We start from the raw sequence: 16,159 nt of genomic DNA, 5'->3' as shown, positions 1-16,159 counted from the left end.
CCCAGCTAATTTTTTTGTTTTTTTAGTAGAGACGGGGTTTCACCATGTTGACCAGGATGGTCTCGATCTCTTGACCTCGTGATCCACCCGCCTCGGCCTCCCAAAGTGCTGGGATTACAGGCTTGAGCCACCGCGCCCGGCAACATTTTTTAATCCCTTATTTTTCCAGCTGAAATCATCACGATCATTATCTTTTAAAATAATCGGGGCTGGTGCTTTCTTTCCAGAGAATGGTCAGCTATCTTGGTCCCTCTCAGTTGGCTGTCTGCATACCTCAATCCTAGAATTTGACATTTGGGGCCTAATCAGAATTTCAGAACAAGATGTAAGGGGTTGTTAAGTTTTTAATGTCAAAACCATATTTAATTATTTTGAATTATTTTCAATTCACCTGATAGTTGAATGCAACCTATGGCACCAGATTTGATACTGGATCATTGGGAAGAGATCCTAGTAGTCCGTAGTTATCTATGTGAAGTTTTTTCAACTTGGATACCATATGAAATGCAGATTCTGATCCAGAATCTGGCTGAGATTTTGGGTAACTTACAGGCTCCCTCTAGATGCTGCTGCTGATCCTTCAACTACATTTTCAGTAGCAAGAACCTGTATTACCTGCCTTTTTACCATGGTAAGAAAAAGTAGCCGTCAGATAATTTTTCTGTCTTGATTTTAAACAGCCATGCTCATCAGTCTTCATATACATTGGAGTAATAATGCCCCTCTTTGTAGCACTGTTCTGGATGATTCAGATTTAGCACTACTTCATTTAACTAGTATTATCAGAATTTTCTACAAAAAATTATTTTTCTAAATAACTGTAATCTTTAATTTCAGAAAATGTTTCCTAAAATATTGCATAATTCTCTTTCTCAAACTGTTGCATGCACTTTACTTTTTTTTTCTTTAACTTGTGGTGTAAGAGCCATGTTTTTTGGAGACTTATTGGTGGTATTGAGCTATATGCAAAATGATTAAAGATCACAAAGTCTTCTAAGTTCTTCTATGTTTTATGATTTTTCTATTTTGTCTCCATCCAGTTACCAATTAATAGGATGTCTGACTCAAAGCAGCTAGTTTCCTTTTCCATTCTAATTGACTACTTCTGACCTGAAAAGCCAGATATTAGATTTGTTAGAAATATCTATGAGATTAATCCCAGTCAAAAGACCTACCTGGCATGGGGGGCTTTCCTGAGAGGGAGTTGGTCACGAAGTTCAGTAGCAGTTGAGCAGGAGAGAAATCCTTTAGTGTTAATCCTATTCTGAATAGTTAAATCAATAGAAGCTTACTTGTTTCTTCATGCATTTCTCTATGTGCTTTTTAAACTGGTTCCTAGATCCCTCTCTTGTTAGAGTGTTTGTGTGTTAAAGTGTATGTGATTTGGAGGTGTCTGCATGTATGTGCATGTTAATTCTGCTATTGAGAATATAATAAATAAGCAGCGCTTTAGGATCCTTCTAAAATGGAGACAGGTAACTGTGCTAAAGGCCCTGTTTCTCTTACAGAGTATGTTTTGCAGAGGCATTGCAAATGGTTTTGAGAATAATAATAATAACAATAAAGAGGATATTTCTTGGTTCAATTTAATGTTCTAGGGTTCTAGGGATTTAAAGACTGATTTCTGGTAACTGCCTTAGCAGATTATTAATTATAACAATGACAGTCCTAACTCTTATTTGCTGAGCACTCACTGTGTCAGGCAGTCGTTACTCAGACAAATGTTGTTACAACAAGGAGGGCTATGGGCCTGAAGGGTGCATTTGCCTGGGGGGATAGCAAATGATTGCTATGCTTTGAATAAATGAAAGTGATCCAAATAGATAGGGGTGAGACTAAATCTCTTCCTGAGTCCCTCTTTACAATAAATAAGCATGCATAGAACCTGTAGCAGGTGTTTGTGTGTGTGTGTGTGTGTTTTTTTACTCACCAACTCTAGAAATTGTTGAAGGATTCACATCTATAAAAATCAAATAGTAGCTTATATTCTTCTAATGCAAAGCAGGAGAACCTGCTTGCATTTTAACTAGGTAGAATCAGAACACTTATCATTTTGAATAGCCTTGTTATTGGTTCTGTGTTAGAAGTTGTAAATTATATTCTTTAAAAGGAAGATAAGACTAAATGTAGCCTTAACAGTTAAGTTGAATTTTGAGATCCTGAAGAGGGCCCCATCTGAAATATTTTTAGTGAATTACAGCCTTTAAACATTGATCATCAGATTGTTTATATTTGAACCTTATTTTTACTTCTAGAGTTTATCTTATGCATCAGTGCAGTTAGATGTACTGGTATAATCTTAATCTAATTAACAGTATCTTGTGACCTGAGACTTCTGTCAAAGATCATTATAGAAGCTAGAAAACATTGGGAGGAAAACTGAACACATGGCCTCAGTATGACTTGCACTCAAAGAGACTGAGAAAAAGAAAAATAACGTCCTTTGCCTTTAAAGTGTAATAAATGTGTTTGCTATTAACAACCTTTTCAGTTTGTAGACTGGAGGATTTTGTTTGAAGTATTTGAAACCAAATGCTGCCGGGAAAAAAATTTTTAGTAGAAATAATAGGGTAGATATCTGTCCCTACCCTTTGTTAATTGATCCTGCTTAACTGGGGAAATAATGTATGTCTACTGAAGAGAAATCTGTGGGCATAAACTCCTCCCTTCCTGTTGTCAAATATATTTTGTATGTTGTTTATCTTATTTAAATATACAGCAGACGAGAGAATGCAAGTGCTGTTCCTTTAATATCAGAACTATGCATGCTACAATAGGTGTCACTGTTTTGCTTGGTCCAATCATGATTGGTGACTTCAGCTATTGGCTCGGAGCACTGGCTGTCTGACTCCATCTGCAGGGCTGTAATACCTACTCTCCTCCGATCCATTCACCACACAACTTCAGCCGGCTGAACAGACTCGCGCAGCTCCAGCCCATCTTGCTAACCTAATTCAGAAAACAAGTGCTACAGCTCTGTGCCTGTCATTTTTGCAGTGTAGGATTTTCAGGTGATCTAGGAAACAGTTATTTTTATGAGCAAATAAGAGAAACAGGAATCATGATGGGGATATATTTAACAGACCCAGTACTGGATAAAACTTAAAGCCAGTTTCTATTCAACATAGTGAAAAGGTCACCTTGCCTGGCTGAGAAAAGCCGCAAAATATCAGCTTGCTGGTTTCAGTTAACCTCTTAGCTCGGGCTAATCTCTTTTCCTTGATGTTCAAATCAATTTGGGATATCTAACTCCAAAGAGAGACACACTGTACTCATGGTAGATGACAAGGAAAAGAACATGAAATGTCTCACCTTCTTCTTGATGCTTCCAGAGACGGTAAAGAACAGGTCCAAGAAAAGCTCGAAGAAAGCAAATACCAGCAGCAGCAGTAGCAACAGCAGCAAGTTGCCCCCAGTTTGTTATGAAATAATTACCTTGAAGACTAAAAAGAAGAAGATGGCTGCTGATATATTTCCCCGTAAAAAGCCAGCCAACTCTAGCAGCACCAGCGTCCAGCAGTACCACCAGCAGAATCTCAGTAATAACAACCTTATCCCGGCCCCAAACTGGCAGGGTCTTTATCCCACCATTAGAGAGAGGTAAGTGTCGGACTAGTCTGTTTACTTTAAAAGTTTTCCTGTGTTGAAGTTTTTGCTCCTGCAAAATGTGTAATGTATTTTAACACAAATCTGTGTTTCCTCTTTTCCCAGAAGCTTTTTATTGGTAATGGAAAATTGCCTTGTATCTTTTCCAAAACAGTACAGCTGTTTTCCTCTTAGATAAAAATGTTTTTGCAAGCTGTAACGTTTAAGTGACTGGGTTGCCTATGGACTATAGAAGATAGGAACCTTTTATTTGTCCTTAGCCTTATTAAAAGTTTGTGTAACTTTTATTTTAAACTTTAGTTACTTCCCGTGTGTTTGAAATGATTACGAACAGTTGTTTAGTTAGAACCTTTATTTGTTGTTTTGCCTTGAAGTTACTGAACTGTTGCTTAGCTTGCAAGTCTTTTGTAGGTTTTCTATGCTGGGGAAAGGGGGTATTAAAAATGCAAGCTGCTGTGAATTAATGAGTTGCCTCTGTTTATAGAAATGCGGTGATGTTCAATAATGATTTGATGGCAGATGTACATTTTGTGGTTGGGCCACCAGGTGGGACTCAGCGGTTGCCAGGACACAAAGTAAGCAACAGCTGCATGACCGGTTTAGTCCTGAGGTTTACAAAGAGGGACCCTCTCCATAAGCCTGGAACTTGGTGTGGGCAGCTTGCCGATGTCAGGCAGTGCATGTTTCACTCGATTAGGGAGAGAGTGCACCCTTTCCAGAGGGCTTTGGCCACGCTTAATTTTTTCTTTGTTTCCTTCTATGCTGCTTTATATCTCACACATCCCCTCTTAACTCTCCAGTCATGGGAAGTTGTGACAGGTTAGGAAAGTCATATGTTTACCCTTCTCCTAGAATTCGGTTATGTAAGCTTTTATTGTATGTATTTAGTAATGAGGGGACATGTGCATTAATCTCTTAAAGCTTTGAGATAATTAGCAGCATGGTCTTATGCTTCTGTGGCAAGATACCCTGTGTACCTTGGCTTTTTCAAAGCAGTGGGTTTAGGTACACTATATCTAGTAAACCTGATTGCCTAGGGTTGTTTTTCTGAATTGATTTGCTGGAAATGCCTTCAATTTAGTGTATGAAATAAGATTTCCCTTTCTACACAGTATGTTTTAGCTGTTGGGAGCTCTGTGTTCCATGCGATGTTTTACGGAGAACTTGCAGAGGACAAAGATGAAATCCGTATACCAGATGTCGAACCTGCTGCTTTTCTTGCTATGCTGAAGTAAGCATCATTTGTATGTTTGGAAAGAGTTTGTTTATGCTGTATTTGTACCCGCTGGTTTCACAGTTAAATTTAAGTTCTACATAACAGAAAAGAATACTGATGAAGAAAGAGGGTGCTACTTACCTTGTAAATGTTTTTGGAAAAAAACACTTTATCTTTCAGTGGAAACCATATGGAATTATGCAGCATTTATAATCACACCTTGACATAGAATTTGGGAGCAAGTGGCATGTGTAGTGATCTGATTTTTAACAACTTACGATTAAAGACAAATAACTTTCTGGCATTAGCATTATCTAATAGAACATGTTCTCTCTGAAAGTATTGTGTGTGAAAAAGTCTTTAAAGAGATAAATGTTTTTGCTTCACAATTTCAGAAATTACTTGCTTTATTTAAATATCACCAGTTGGGAGATTTCTGAGTATTCTAAGAGTTATTGTCTCCTAAGACCAAATGAAATATCTGTTGAAATAATCTGATCTTTGTGTACACATACATATACATACTCTTATATAAAATCAGACACTCCTTCTCAAGGGTAAAAAGTATTTGCATTTGATATTAGAGGGGAGATCCTAGAAAGATACAGATAGTCTCATATAGTTTTGTATGGTTTTACACAGAAAAGCTTTCATTTCACATGTGAAACTGTAAGATATGTATTTATAAAAAAGATAGTTTTCTGTCTGGTAGGTTTTCTGCAGGCTCTAGTATATGTTAACCACGTTATAGAATTAGCTTCTTTATCATGTACGGTACTAAACAATGTGGTAGTCCTATTAAGTGATCAAAATTTAATTATTGTTCTAATTAATATTTATATAAGTTTTCCTAATCTTTATTCTAGCACGGCGAAGTATATAACTTTAAGGTTGTCTCTTGCTCTAGGGATTTCGGTTCATTTGAATAAGTAAAATGTTTGTTGAAAAATATTCAGTGGGTCAACAAGTTGGGCAATACTCCTACATATGGTGAAAATGTTGCCATACATTGTTTGTTGTCTCCTGAAAAATAAGTATTATAGTTAGTTCTAGCACTTAAAAGTTTTTAATTCCTTATTCATAATACAGTTTTGAAATCTAATTGTCACTGATAAGAACTTTCACAGTGGGAGATAGGGAAATTAAAGGCAAGTAACCATGTGAAGTACCAAAATATAAACTAATCTGCTACTTTTAACCTTTGTATGCTTTTGGAGATATATGTACAGAAACTAATTTTACCTGCAAGGATCCCCATTGCATGAATCAGCTTTGTATTTTTGACAGTGTTTTCTGTTGCTGATGAGATTGCTAGCTCTAGTTCAGCATTTTATCTTCACTGCAGTCAAACAGGAATGTTGTATCATTCCTGATATATAGATAATTAGGAAACATAAGCAAGAATGGCAGAGAATTACATCTCACCTAAGTCATTTGATTATCATTTGACAAGTATCTTTTCCCACAGATGCATTGCCTGTAGTATATATTGATATAGCTTTATAAGATGATACATGCAGTTCACATGTGATAAGTGATAAGATCAGAAATGAGTCAGGTGCCATTTGCTCTAATGCTGTAGTTGGGAAAGTGGTGACCTGCTACATCAAATATGAGTAGCCAGTGTTCCTGGGGTTGTCAGAAAAAGAGAACAGCTGCTCCCTTGAGAGTTCCAGGGTAAAAGCTAGAAAGTGCTGACCATGTTCTAGGATCCTCCCCAGGGTCCTGGCTCGTGGTTAGAGCATCACTGAGCTGCAAGTGTGTTGTCAAGTGGCCTTGCCAGTAGTAGGTGACTTAGCCTATCAGAGAAGAGAAAGGTTCCTGCAAGCAAAAAGGCAGGTTTCATTTGTGATTGTGGACATTTTTTCTCACTGCCATACTTGTGTGTTTTTTTCTTCTTATAGAAGCTATTGCTAATTTCTTAAGTTATATGTGTTTCACTAAGGTGAAATATAATAACTAAAGGAAAACTCAAGATAAACAAGCTGTGGACCTCAGGTAGAAGAGAAGCAGATGATGGCTACCTTTACGTGCCTCTTTGGGAGACTGTCACTGTCTCCCAAAAAGTGTATCCCATGAAATATATTATCTCCTGAAGTAAGGACAGTTCACAGAAGCACAGGAATCATACACATTTAAGCTTTCCTACTTTGTCTTTTATTCAGTGTATCTGGAAATAATGTAATCTTTAATTCTGAAGATAGAAGCAATGTGTGTAGAAGGAAGAGTTTTGAGTTTAAAAAACAAAAACAAATAAAAAGTTTATTATTGGATTCTATGTAACATTAACTGGAAGATAGCATTGCAGTCCATATTTGATAATCCACTGAACTTGGAACTATTTGAAAAATATTTAATATCAGATTTTATTTTGTGTTTAGGAAAACTCCAAAAGCATCAAGATGTAATAATTGCTGACATCATAGTATTAAAAGCGTTGTTTTTATCTGAATATACAGAAAGAAAATTTCACAGTAAAACCATATATATTGCTCTTAAAACAGGACTATTCTTGTAATAGAATTTTACTTTTTTTGGTAATGTTGACTATCTCCAATATGCAGTTCTTTTTCAGTTTCAATTCCTTCTGTTTTGTTGAGATGACACTGAATGCAGCTTATAAAATAGAGGCTAGAATGGTAGCACAAGGTTAATATCTTTAATTTTTACTACTGGGTTGAAATACTAATTATTAATATGTTTCAGATGTTTCTTTGCTCTCCAAACATGTTTGTAATAACTGTCACATAAGATGATGTTCTCAGAACAAACTTGAAAGTGGTTGTATCTTTTCTTGCTGGATGTACTCATTTTGTAAAAATTCCACTTACAAGTTATGTGCTTTTTTCAGATATATCTATTGTGATGAAATTGACTTGGCTGCTGACACAGTGCTGGCCACACTTTATGCTGCCAAAAAGTACATTGTCCCTCACCTTGCCAGAGCCTGTGTTAATTTCCTGGAGACCAGCCTGAGTGCCAAGAATGCCTGTGTGCTCCTCTCCCAGAGCTGCCTGTTTGAGGAGCCAGACCTGACCCAGCGTTGCTGGGAGGTGATCGATGCCCAGGCTGAGTTAGCTCTCAAGTCTGAGGGATTCTGCGATATCGACTTCCAGACTCTAGAAAGTATTCTCCGTAGGGAAACTCTGAATGCCAAAGAAATTGTGGTTTTTGAAGCAGCTCTCAACTGGGCTGAAGTAGAATGCCAACGACAAGATCTAGCGTTGAGCATTGAAAATAAACGCAAGGTCCTAGGAAAGGCACTTTACCTGATCCGCATACCCACAATGGCCCTCGATGATTTTGCAAATGGTGCTGCACAGTCCGGAGTATTAACTCTCAATGAGACCAACGACATCTTCCTCTGGTATACTGCAGCCAAAAAGCCTGAGCTGCAGTTTGTGAGTAAAGCCCGCAAAGGCCTGGTTCCCCAGCGCTGTCACCGTTTCCAGTCATGTGCCTATCGAAGCAACCAATGGCGCTATCGGGGTCGCTGTGACAGCATCCAGTTTGCAGTTGATAAAAGAGTGTTCATTGCTGGCTTTGGGCTGTATGGCTCCAGCTGTGGTTCTGCAGAATATAGTGCCAAGATTGAACTTAAGCGGCAAGGCGTTGTCCTGGGGCAGAACTTGAGCAAGTACTTCTCAGATGGGTCCAGCAATACCTTTCCTGTATGGTTTGAATACCCAGTGCAGATCGAGCCAGACACTTTCTACACAGCCAGTGTGATACTGGATGGCAATGAACTCAGCTACTTTGGACAAGAAGGCATGACAGAAGTTCAGTGTGGCAAAGTGACTGTCCAGTTTCAGTGCTCCTCAGATAGCACCAATGGCACTGGGGTACAAGGAGGGCAGATCCCTGAACTTATATTCTATGCTTGAAAACTCACTTCCTGAAGCAGCGTGAGCTCCGAAGTGCACATCTGGTTCCAACTTGCTTGATGCTTAGCTCATCTGCAAATATGTGATCAGTACCGGTAATTTGTAATGAATGAAGCGGTAGGCAGGTTCTAATTTCTTTTAACCTTTTAATTATGTACAGGCAAAAATGCAGCATTCCGCTTTTAACTGTATGCTTAAAAGAGCTAAGGCTTTTTAGTGGTTTTAGAGTTGCGTCTATATACCTGGGGATATTGTATGCTTTCCCAAGCATTTCACCACCCTCTCAGTTTTGTCCCTCTGAGGATAATTTTAGATCACATTGAATTTCCTTTTGAATGTTATTTGATGAACAGAAATAAAGTGATAATGAGTTATTTTTAAACAGAACTCCTGTTCCCCCCATCCCCAAAGAAACAGATAAACCTCAGTGTACAATTTTGAAAGAAGCCTTTGCCTTGTAATGAGTAATTTAGAAAGTAGACAGTGGTCATGTTTGGCTCTTGTTTTATTCCTTTTACATTTGTTGCTTCTGGGATTAAAAAAAAATTCTAAATTCATAAGATTGTTAGGTATTAAACACTTCAGAGTATCAGTGTAAAATTGGAAAATAAGGAATTGGGCATTTGTTTAGGCCATGACTTCTACAAGCAGATTTATATTCTTTTAGTTTAGAAGGCAAAAAATTTCATTATAGATACTTCTTTTAGAAGTAATTAAATTTTGTCAATAGAAAAAAGTTAAAGTCCTACAAATTTAAACTGTTTAAAAAGGAAGCCTAAAAAAGACTTATACTACAAATAATTTAATTGATGGCACGTAAGAATATGTAGTTTGAAAAAGTCAAACTCTTCTCCCCACTTAGCTTTTGATCCCCACTGTTTGCTTATTTGTATAAGTCATACTGTGTAGAATTCCTATTTTCTTTTTTCCCATTAAAAGAGGACCAAACAGTTATTTATACAAATGGAGTAACAACTAGTTTTGTAGCACTACATGTTAATGTAATAAGATACCTTTGTTCATTTTTTAAAATCTGAAATATACTTTACCTGATCCACTTTGATTATATATTATATTCTTTGTTAATTTAAATTTTGTCCTGTTCCTAGACTGCTAGAATCTGGCCCCTAGCCATCTTAAAAGTACCAACATATGCCTGCAGGGTGTATAAAAAATGATCTGGAGTGACAAATTTGATTATACCTAATATTCACTACATCAGCATCACATCTAGCTCTCTTGTCCACAGATAATGTAAACAAAGGAGGGAAAAGCTTATTAAAAAATTCTCCTTCACTGTTGGCTTGTTCTGGTTTAGTGCCTGTCCCTGGCAGTGTCCAGTGTGTTCATTTCCAGTTGAAGTGTCCATGTGTTTCTGGGCAGCTTTTCTGCTCAGTGTGATCCTGAGATGGCTTCCCCCCGCCACCCAGAGTGTGGTCCCTGGCCGCCTCCTGCTCCTGCTCTGCAAACCAGAACCTGGCTTGTCTGGAGCCAGGAGTTAGTCCTGGGGTGTGTGTGTGCCTGCGCACTCATGCGCATGCAAGTGTATTTGCCAGCTCAGGAACTGTCTCCTCTCTACGTTGCTTACTAATAAGAGGTGGGACAGTAATGGTCCTCCTGCTGGCCCCAGCAAGGCCCATGAGTGACTGCCCTTACTTATTCACTGTGCTTCTGGGCCACTTCTTCCCTTATAGATGTGGGCTTGTTGCCTTTAGCTGGCTTCCCTGAGGGAGGATAACACTGGATTATTGGAAATGTTTTAATTACTCTTGCCATTACCTACATCTATTAGCATAGATTATGAAAAGCTGTTACTGGTGATGATAGATGAGTATTTCCAGGACAACTTGCTAAAATTATAATTATTTCTTAATAGGGAGATTACAGGTAGTTTGGCAAAGCATTGATGAAATACAAAGGTACATTTTCTATTAAAAAACATACTTCTACAAAAAAGTTTGGTTTTTAAATTATGGTTAAACATTTCAGTAACTCATAGCTATGATGCAGGTTGGTAGGCCTGATTAGAAGGCATTAGTTTTTAAGCCAGAGGAGAAGAAACTTTAACACCAATTGCATCCTATCAGATTGTTGAGGTGAGTGTGATAGTCATAGAGTGCAGAGCGCGTTCATTCACTAACACTCCCTGTCACTGCCCATGTTAGCTAGTGGCCGCCACGTGACTAGCAAGCTGCTGGTGAAAGTCGTGTGAAATCCTGTACACTGTGTATAGAATAATGTAATTTTATGTTAATTGTTATTACTTTAAAATAAATCTACCATCTGATTGGCTGGTCCTGAGAGCCGTGGGTAAAATTTGAAAATTGTATTTAGAATAAGAAGTTTTACATTTTAAAACCTATTCTCCTTTATGCATTTTCAATGAAATGGAATGAACGCCAATGTGCTTGCTTTATTTTCTTTGGTAATCTTGGATTTTGTAGCTTTTAAAACTAGAAACCAGTGTTCTAACAAAGCAGGCAACTCTATAAACACAATTTTAGTAAGCAGAATACACTATAGATGCTTTTCCCCAGTGTATTTGGCAGTCTTTGTCGTTGTTCATCCTGGGGATAAAGGGGAACTAGGCTAGCAGGTCTAATGTAATATTCTTTAAGCATATCTTAAAATAGTATTCACATAAATGGTCTAATTTCTACATAATTATTGCACTGAACTGTCTTTTTTGTTTATTAAGGTGTTTAAATAAGCTCAGCTAATTCAAGACACTGTGGCCACTTGTGCATCAGTGTGCTTGAATTTAGTAGCTTACAGCATTATTTATGAAGGAAAAAATATATAAATATGAAGTACCTCATGTTAAATGTTATTGTACTGTATTTTTAATGTAACAGTGCAGATCTTGTTAGACACCTGAATGTGTATAATCATGTTACATGCAAATAAAATAAAACTAGTTCATAGATTTGTTTTCCTTAATGTTTTTGTCACTCCCTTGAAATAGTCAGAAATTCATTCTGGCACTTTTGATGCCACTACATTTTGCAGAGATGGTTTCACAGAGGCATTTGTTTGCTAAGTGTTCAGATATCTTTGATCTCTAAAGAAGGAAAAATTTGAGGCAAAAGCTTAACCAACAGTGAATATGTTAATCAATTGCATTGTTCAAAACCTGTTAAGTTAATGAGAGGGCGTGAATGGGTGCATTTATATTTCTGTTATGGATTCGTCGTTGGTCCGTGTTCTGAAGCTATAGTTGCTCAAATATCCAGATCTTCCTTTACTAAGGGGGTGCTAATACTGAATGACATCTGGCTTCTGATGTGACCAATGCTGCTGCTTCCTTTGTTACAGTAGCTTAAGTCTAGGAATTCGAAAGAATTATGAATATAGTTTTTACGTGCTCAAGTAGTTTTACATTATATTTCTTCATATCAAAATTTATATATACACACATCCACATACTCATACATACTATGCACATACACTTTTGTTTCCTCTGCAGCTCCTGATGCTTTTCTGCTGTAGTTTAGTGTGAAACCTTATATATTTGCTTAACCACTTAATTTATGCAGGGTTTAGTTTCTATAACTTACCTGCCCAAAAGAGTTTTGGAATTACTCCCAAAGAACAAAGGCACTGGAACTCCCCATTCTCAATCACTTCAATCACAGTTACAATCTGAGTTACAAAGATCTTTAATCCCGGGAAGCCTTAGCCATTATCTCTTCTTTGTTGCCACTTAATCCATCTATGTTTATTTTCATTGTTGCAACACAGTTGGGAACGATCCTCCTTCACTGTTGGGACTTGGGATCTACATGTCACAGAGAGTACACTTTGCTCCCAGTTGACTCTGTGAAAGCCATGGGTTTACACTTGGGGGGGAAAAAAAAGGAGAAAAGCATTCCTGAGGAACTAAATGGCATAAAATATAGAGGCCAAAACAAGCCAGTAGCTCTGAAAACCTGTGGCTGAGTGTTTATTAGAGCAGGGTTTTGAGTGCCTTTGAGGTGCTTCAGTAGAAGATGAACACACTTTGTGGATTCCTCATTAGTACATTTCAACATTTTTACAGAGCCATTTACATTTATTGACTATTCCCTTTGCTCTGCACTTCATTTATCCTCTTCAGAATATTTTTTCTAAAAAACTAATATTAGGGAAAATTTCCAAAAATCATTTCTTCATTTATTTCCTTAACTAACATAAACACTGGTGGAAAGTTTCTCAACTAAGAAATTGCCAGGTAGGTGAGATGGAGGTACCTGTGAAGAAGCGAAGACTGTGGCCAACCCTGCCGCACTTCAAGCAGTGTGAGGCGCTAGCAGTTACAGACTGGTCTCCAAAGAATGTTTGGATACACTTTCCGAACGTGGGCATCTCCCCCGTTGCCTCATAAACCTTTTTTTGAGAAGTGAAGGGCAGTAGGGAAGGTGTAATTCCTATTTTTGCCAACCCTACCTATCCTCATGATCATTGTTTACATGCCTGTCTACTTCAGTGTCCAGTGGACAGCAGTTTTACTAGCAGATGCTGCTGTTTTATGCCCTGCCATCTAAAAAGTTCCTAACCTCAAGATAAATAGTGAAACCAAACAACCCACTCTTTGTCAAACCTGTACTTTAAATACGTCTATGTGTAGGACATCATGAAAGTTATGTATTAGACTACTGGCCCTTAATGCTCTTAATGATCTCTCTTTAAGCTGTTGGTAGTAACCAGAGTGGGTGTGTGTTCAAAGTTATAAGGATGATGTCCTTTTTCACTTCATGTGACAACAGTACAGAAAATTATTTCTAATTAAGGCATATTTTTTTTGTTATGACTGATGGGCAGTTTTATATTTAATGAACTCTTATTTCAATGGTTTTAGAGTAAAATTACACCTGAAAGAAATTAAAGATATGTCATACTAGTGGCCTCCATGTTAACTTTGACATGGAGTGCTGCAATAAATCTATGAGCAGCCTAGAGTATGCAGACTCTTTTGTGAGAAACCAGGAAAGTCTACAAAATATTTTGATATGTAGCAGCCTTTACTGTGGCTATACAATATGAAGTTTCTTTCCTAAACTATATTCAAAAAATAGTCAAAAGAAAGATAATGACTAGGGAAGTTCAAATAATCTTTCAAAGCTTGAAGCAGAGGGTACCTTCTGCCATACTGTAGAATATGTAAAAATGTACTTTTGAGAGACATTCTAAGTGTCCTAGGGAGTTTTTATTTTTGTGCTTGTCTTAAACAATTCTAAACTTGAAATTATTGTAGCACCCCTTATAATTTTGTTGAAGCAGTGCACTGAACATTAACCAATTCAAAATTAAAGGCTGTTGTAAATGTTCACTCATCAAGAAAAATTCCAAGAATATTTGGAAGCATTAACGGACTAAAGAATATATTGTTTTTTGCATAATTTAGCTCCCTAGAAGAGATAGAAGGTAATGAATTTTAAGGGATCAACACACCATTCACCGATCATTTATTGATCCTTTGCGTCATCCCAGGCAGTCACAGAGGTTCTAGAGAGTCAGAGACCAGTAAGAGGTGATGTGGCATACCTTGCGGTGGAAAAGTAAGTTTGTTAGAGGAAATGATGCTTGAGCCACATTGTAAAGGATGCATTGGAATGATCTTGGTGAAGACTGGTGATGCAAATTGTCATGAGGGGGAGGGAGGGGAATGAAGGGAATTCCAGAAGAGTAAATATCAGCAGGAACAGAATGGCAGCTTAATACAGTTCAGTAAAGGGAACCTGTGGAAGAATGAGACCACTTACTATGTGCCAGGTTTAGAGTAGGATGATGAACTGGGCAGAGGCATGAAGTAAGCACTTCGTGTATTAGGCTAAATTGTCTGGCTTTTATCCAGAAAATAAAGCAGTGATATAGAGATTTGAGTATACAGAAAACAAGTTTTGTGTTTTAGAAACAGCTTCGGGAAGGGTATACCAGATGAGACTGGAGGAAAGAGGGGCAGTTTGGGCTGAGAGAGCCATGCCAATGCCAGTGAAGGCCAAAGGGGTAGGGGATGGAGAGAAGGATGGAGGTCCTAGGAGTGTAGAGAGGAGATACCAAGGGTGCAGTGGGGCTTTTCAACATCCAGTCAGAAGCGGGCTTGTTGAAGTGGGATGCAAGCTTTTGTCTTATATTTATCCTATGGAGAGGGAAGGCAGTCTTTCCTCTACCATTCTCTGTAGATAGTTGGTATATAGATTATCTACCCTTGATTGCATCTTTACAATCTTTTAGGAAGAAGGTAAAACAAGAGTCAACAGGGTAAAGGTAAATAGTTCAGACCCTGGAGCCACACCGAGGCCTGGTTTTGGACCATGGGTCTAACCGCAGGTGACCTTGGGAAGTTAGTTGACCTCTCTGAGCCTCAGTTCCCTCAAGAATGATGGCAGTAATAATAGTGCCTTCCTCACATGGTTATTTTGACTATGAAATACATTATTTCTAAAGCACTTACAATAGTACCTGGCAAACAGAAAGTGCCCCATACATGTTCATTAAATGAAACAAAATATTAAAAGCCACTGATTAAACCCATGCACTTTCCTCATTTGCATTTATGAGAACCAGTTTATGTATAGTTTATACATGCTTCTAACAATTTGTCAATGCAGACAAAAAGTGATTTTGTTGCTTTTTCAAATTGCTGTGGTCAATAGGGAGAATATAAAGCTACAGAGAGCTGTGTTATTGAGGAATTATCACACTCTAACCAAACTTCTCATAAATATTTCAATTTTGTCATGTTAATGAGAGATAGAAATGATTTATTCTGATTAGATGGATTCTAGCACGCCAGACAGCTTCTCTGCTAGAGAATTGTGTAGGATTTCTCAGAAAATTACTTTGTAAAAGCTGAACATGTGTGTGCATAACAAGTTTTAGACATTTTCCAAGAGGAGTCTATTTTGCAGGTAAAAAAAATAATATCACCTTTACTAGTTATGCTAGAGTCAAAATAAGCCCTTTCTGTGGCCTGCAACCTTCGCAATTTTAGATATAACCCCTTCTCCAAATATTTTGAGATTGAAATCAGTTTTAGCATTGACATTATTTGTTATATGTTGAAAGCAGGTTTGACCTTTATTAGAGTGATATGAATGTTACAGGGAATATTTGAATGGCTAATTGTTTTTATTCAAGTAAACACAGGTGTGCTGAAGCACTCCCAACTTTATTTGGGTGTCCCCATGGTTGTTTATGCTTCGTCTCTGTCTTCCCCATGAATGTCCTCATGTGCAGTCTCACGTAGTTCATGAGCCAGTGCTTGGACTTCATTTCCCGAGGGCTCTATCATCCCAGAAGGTAATTCTCTGTCTCCTTTTCAGGACCAGATTCTCCTCTATTTTGCAAAGTAAACCTGTAAGAGCCTCCTCCAACCTGTCTCCAGAGATTCTCATTTAGGAGGTGATGGGCACACCAGTCCTCTTTGTTTATATGAAGCTGGAGAGGGGTAGTAAGGTTTCTGCTAACGTAT

The 16,159-nt window shown here is 37.8% G+C and overlaps 1 protein-coding gene across 4 annotated transcripts in view; it reads left to right on the top strand.

Moving 5' to 3' along the window:
* BTBD3 (BTB domain containing 3) overlaps nt 1-11,632 on the top strand; it is a 36,869-nt gene extending 25,237 nt beyond the window's left edge. Inside the window, exons 2-5 of one of the 4 annotated variants that reach the window (XM_032295403.1) lie at nt 3,333-3,600; nt 4,091-4,181; nt 4,719-4,837; nt 7,674-11,632. In XM_032295403.1, coding sequence (XP_032151294.1) covers nt 3,333-3,600; nt 4,091-4,181; nt 4,719-4,837; nt 7,674-8,706 — 1,511 coding nt within the window. In that variant the 3' untranslated portion in view covers nt 8,707-11,632. Of the gene's footprint in view, nt 1-2,777; nt 3,601-4,090; nt 4,182-4,718; nt 4,838-7,673 lie in introns of those variants that run through there. The other 3 variants (XM_032295404.1, XM_032295406.1, XM_032295405.1) reach the window with 3 other exon arrangements.
* The last annotated feature ends 4,527 nt before the right edge of the window (nt 11,633-16,159 follow it).

The sequence above is a fragment of the Sapajus apella genome, unplaced genomic scaffold (genome assembly GCF_009761245.1).
Source record: "Sapajus apella isolate SASKATOON/1434 unplaced genomic scaffold, GSC_monkey_1.0 scaffold33, whole genome shotgun sequence".
In the NCBI taxonomy this organism is placed as follows: Eukaryota; Metazoa; Chordata; class Mammalia; order Primates; family Cebidae; genus Sapajus; species Sapajus apella.
The sequence above is the reverse complement of the archived record's forward strand: the minus strand, read 5'-3'. Positions and strand labels throughout refer to the sequence as shown.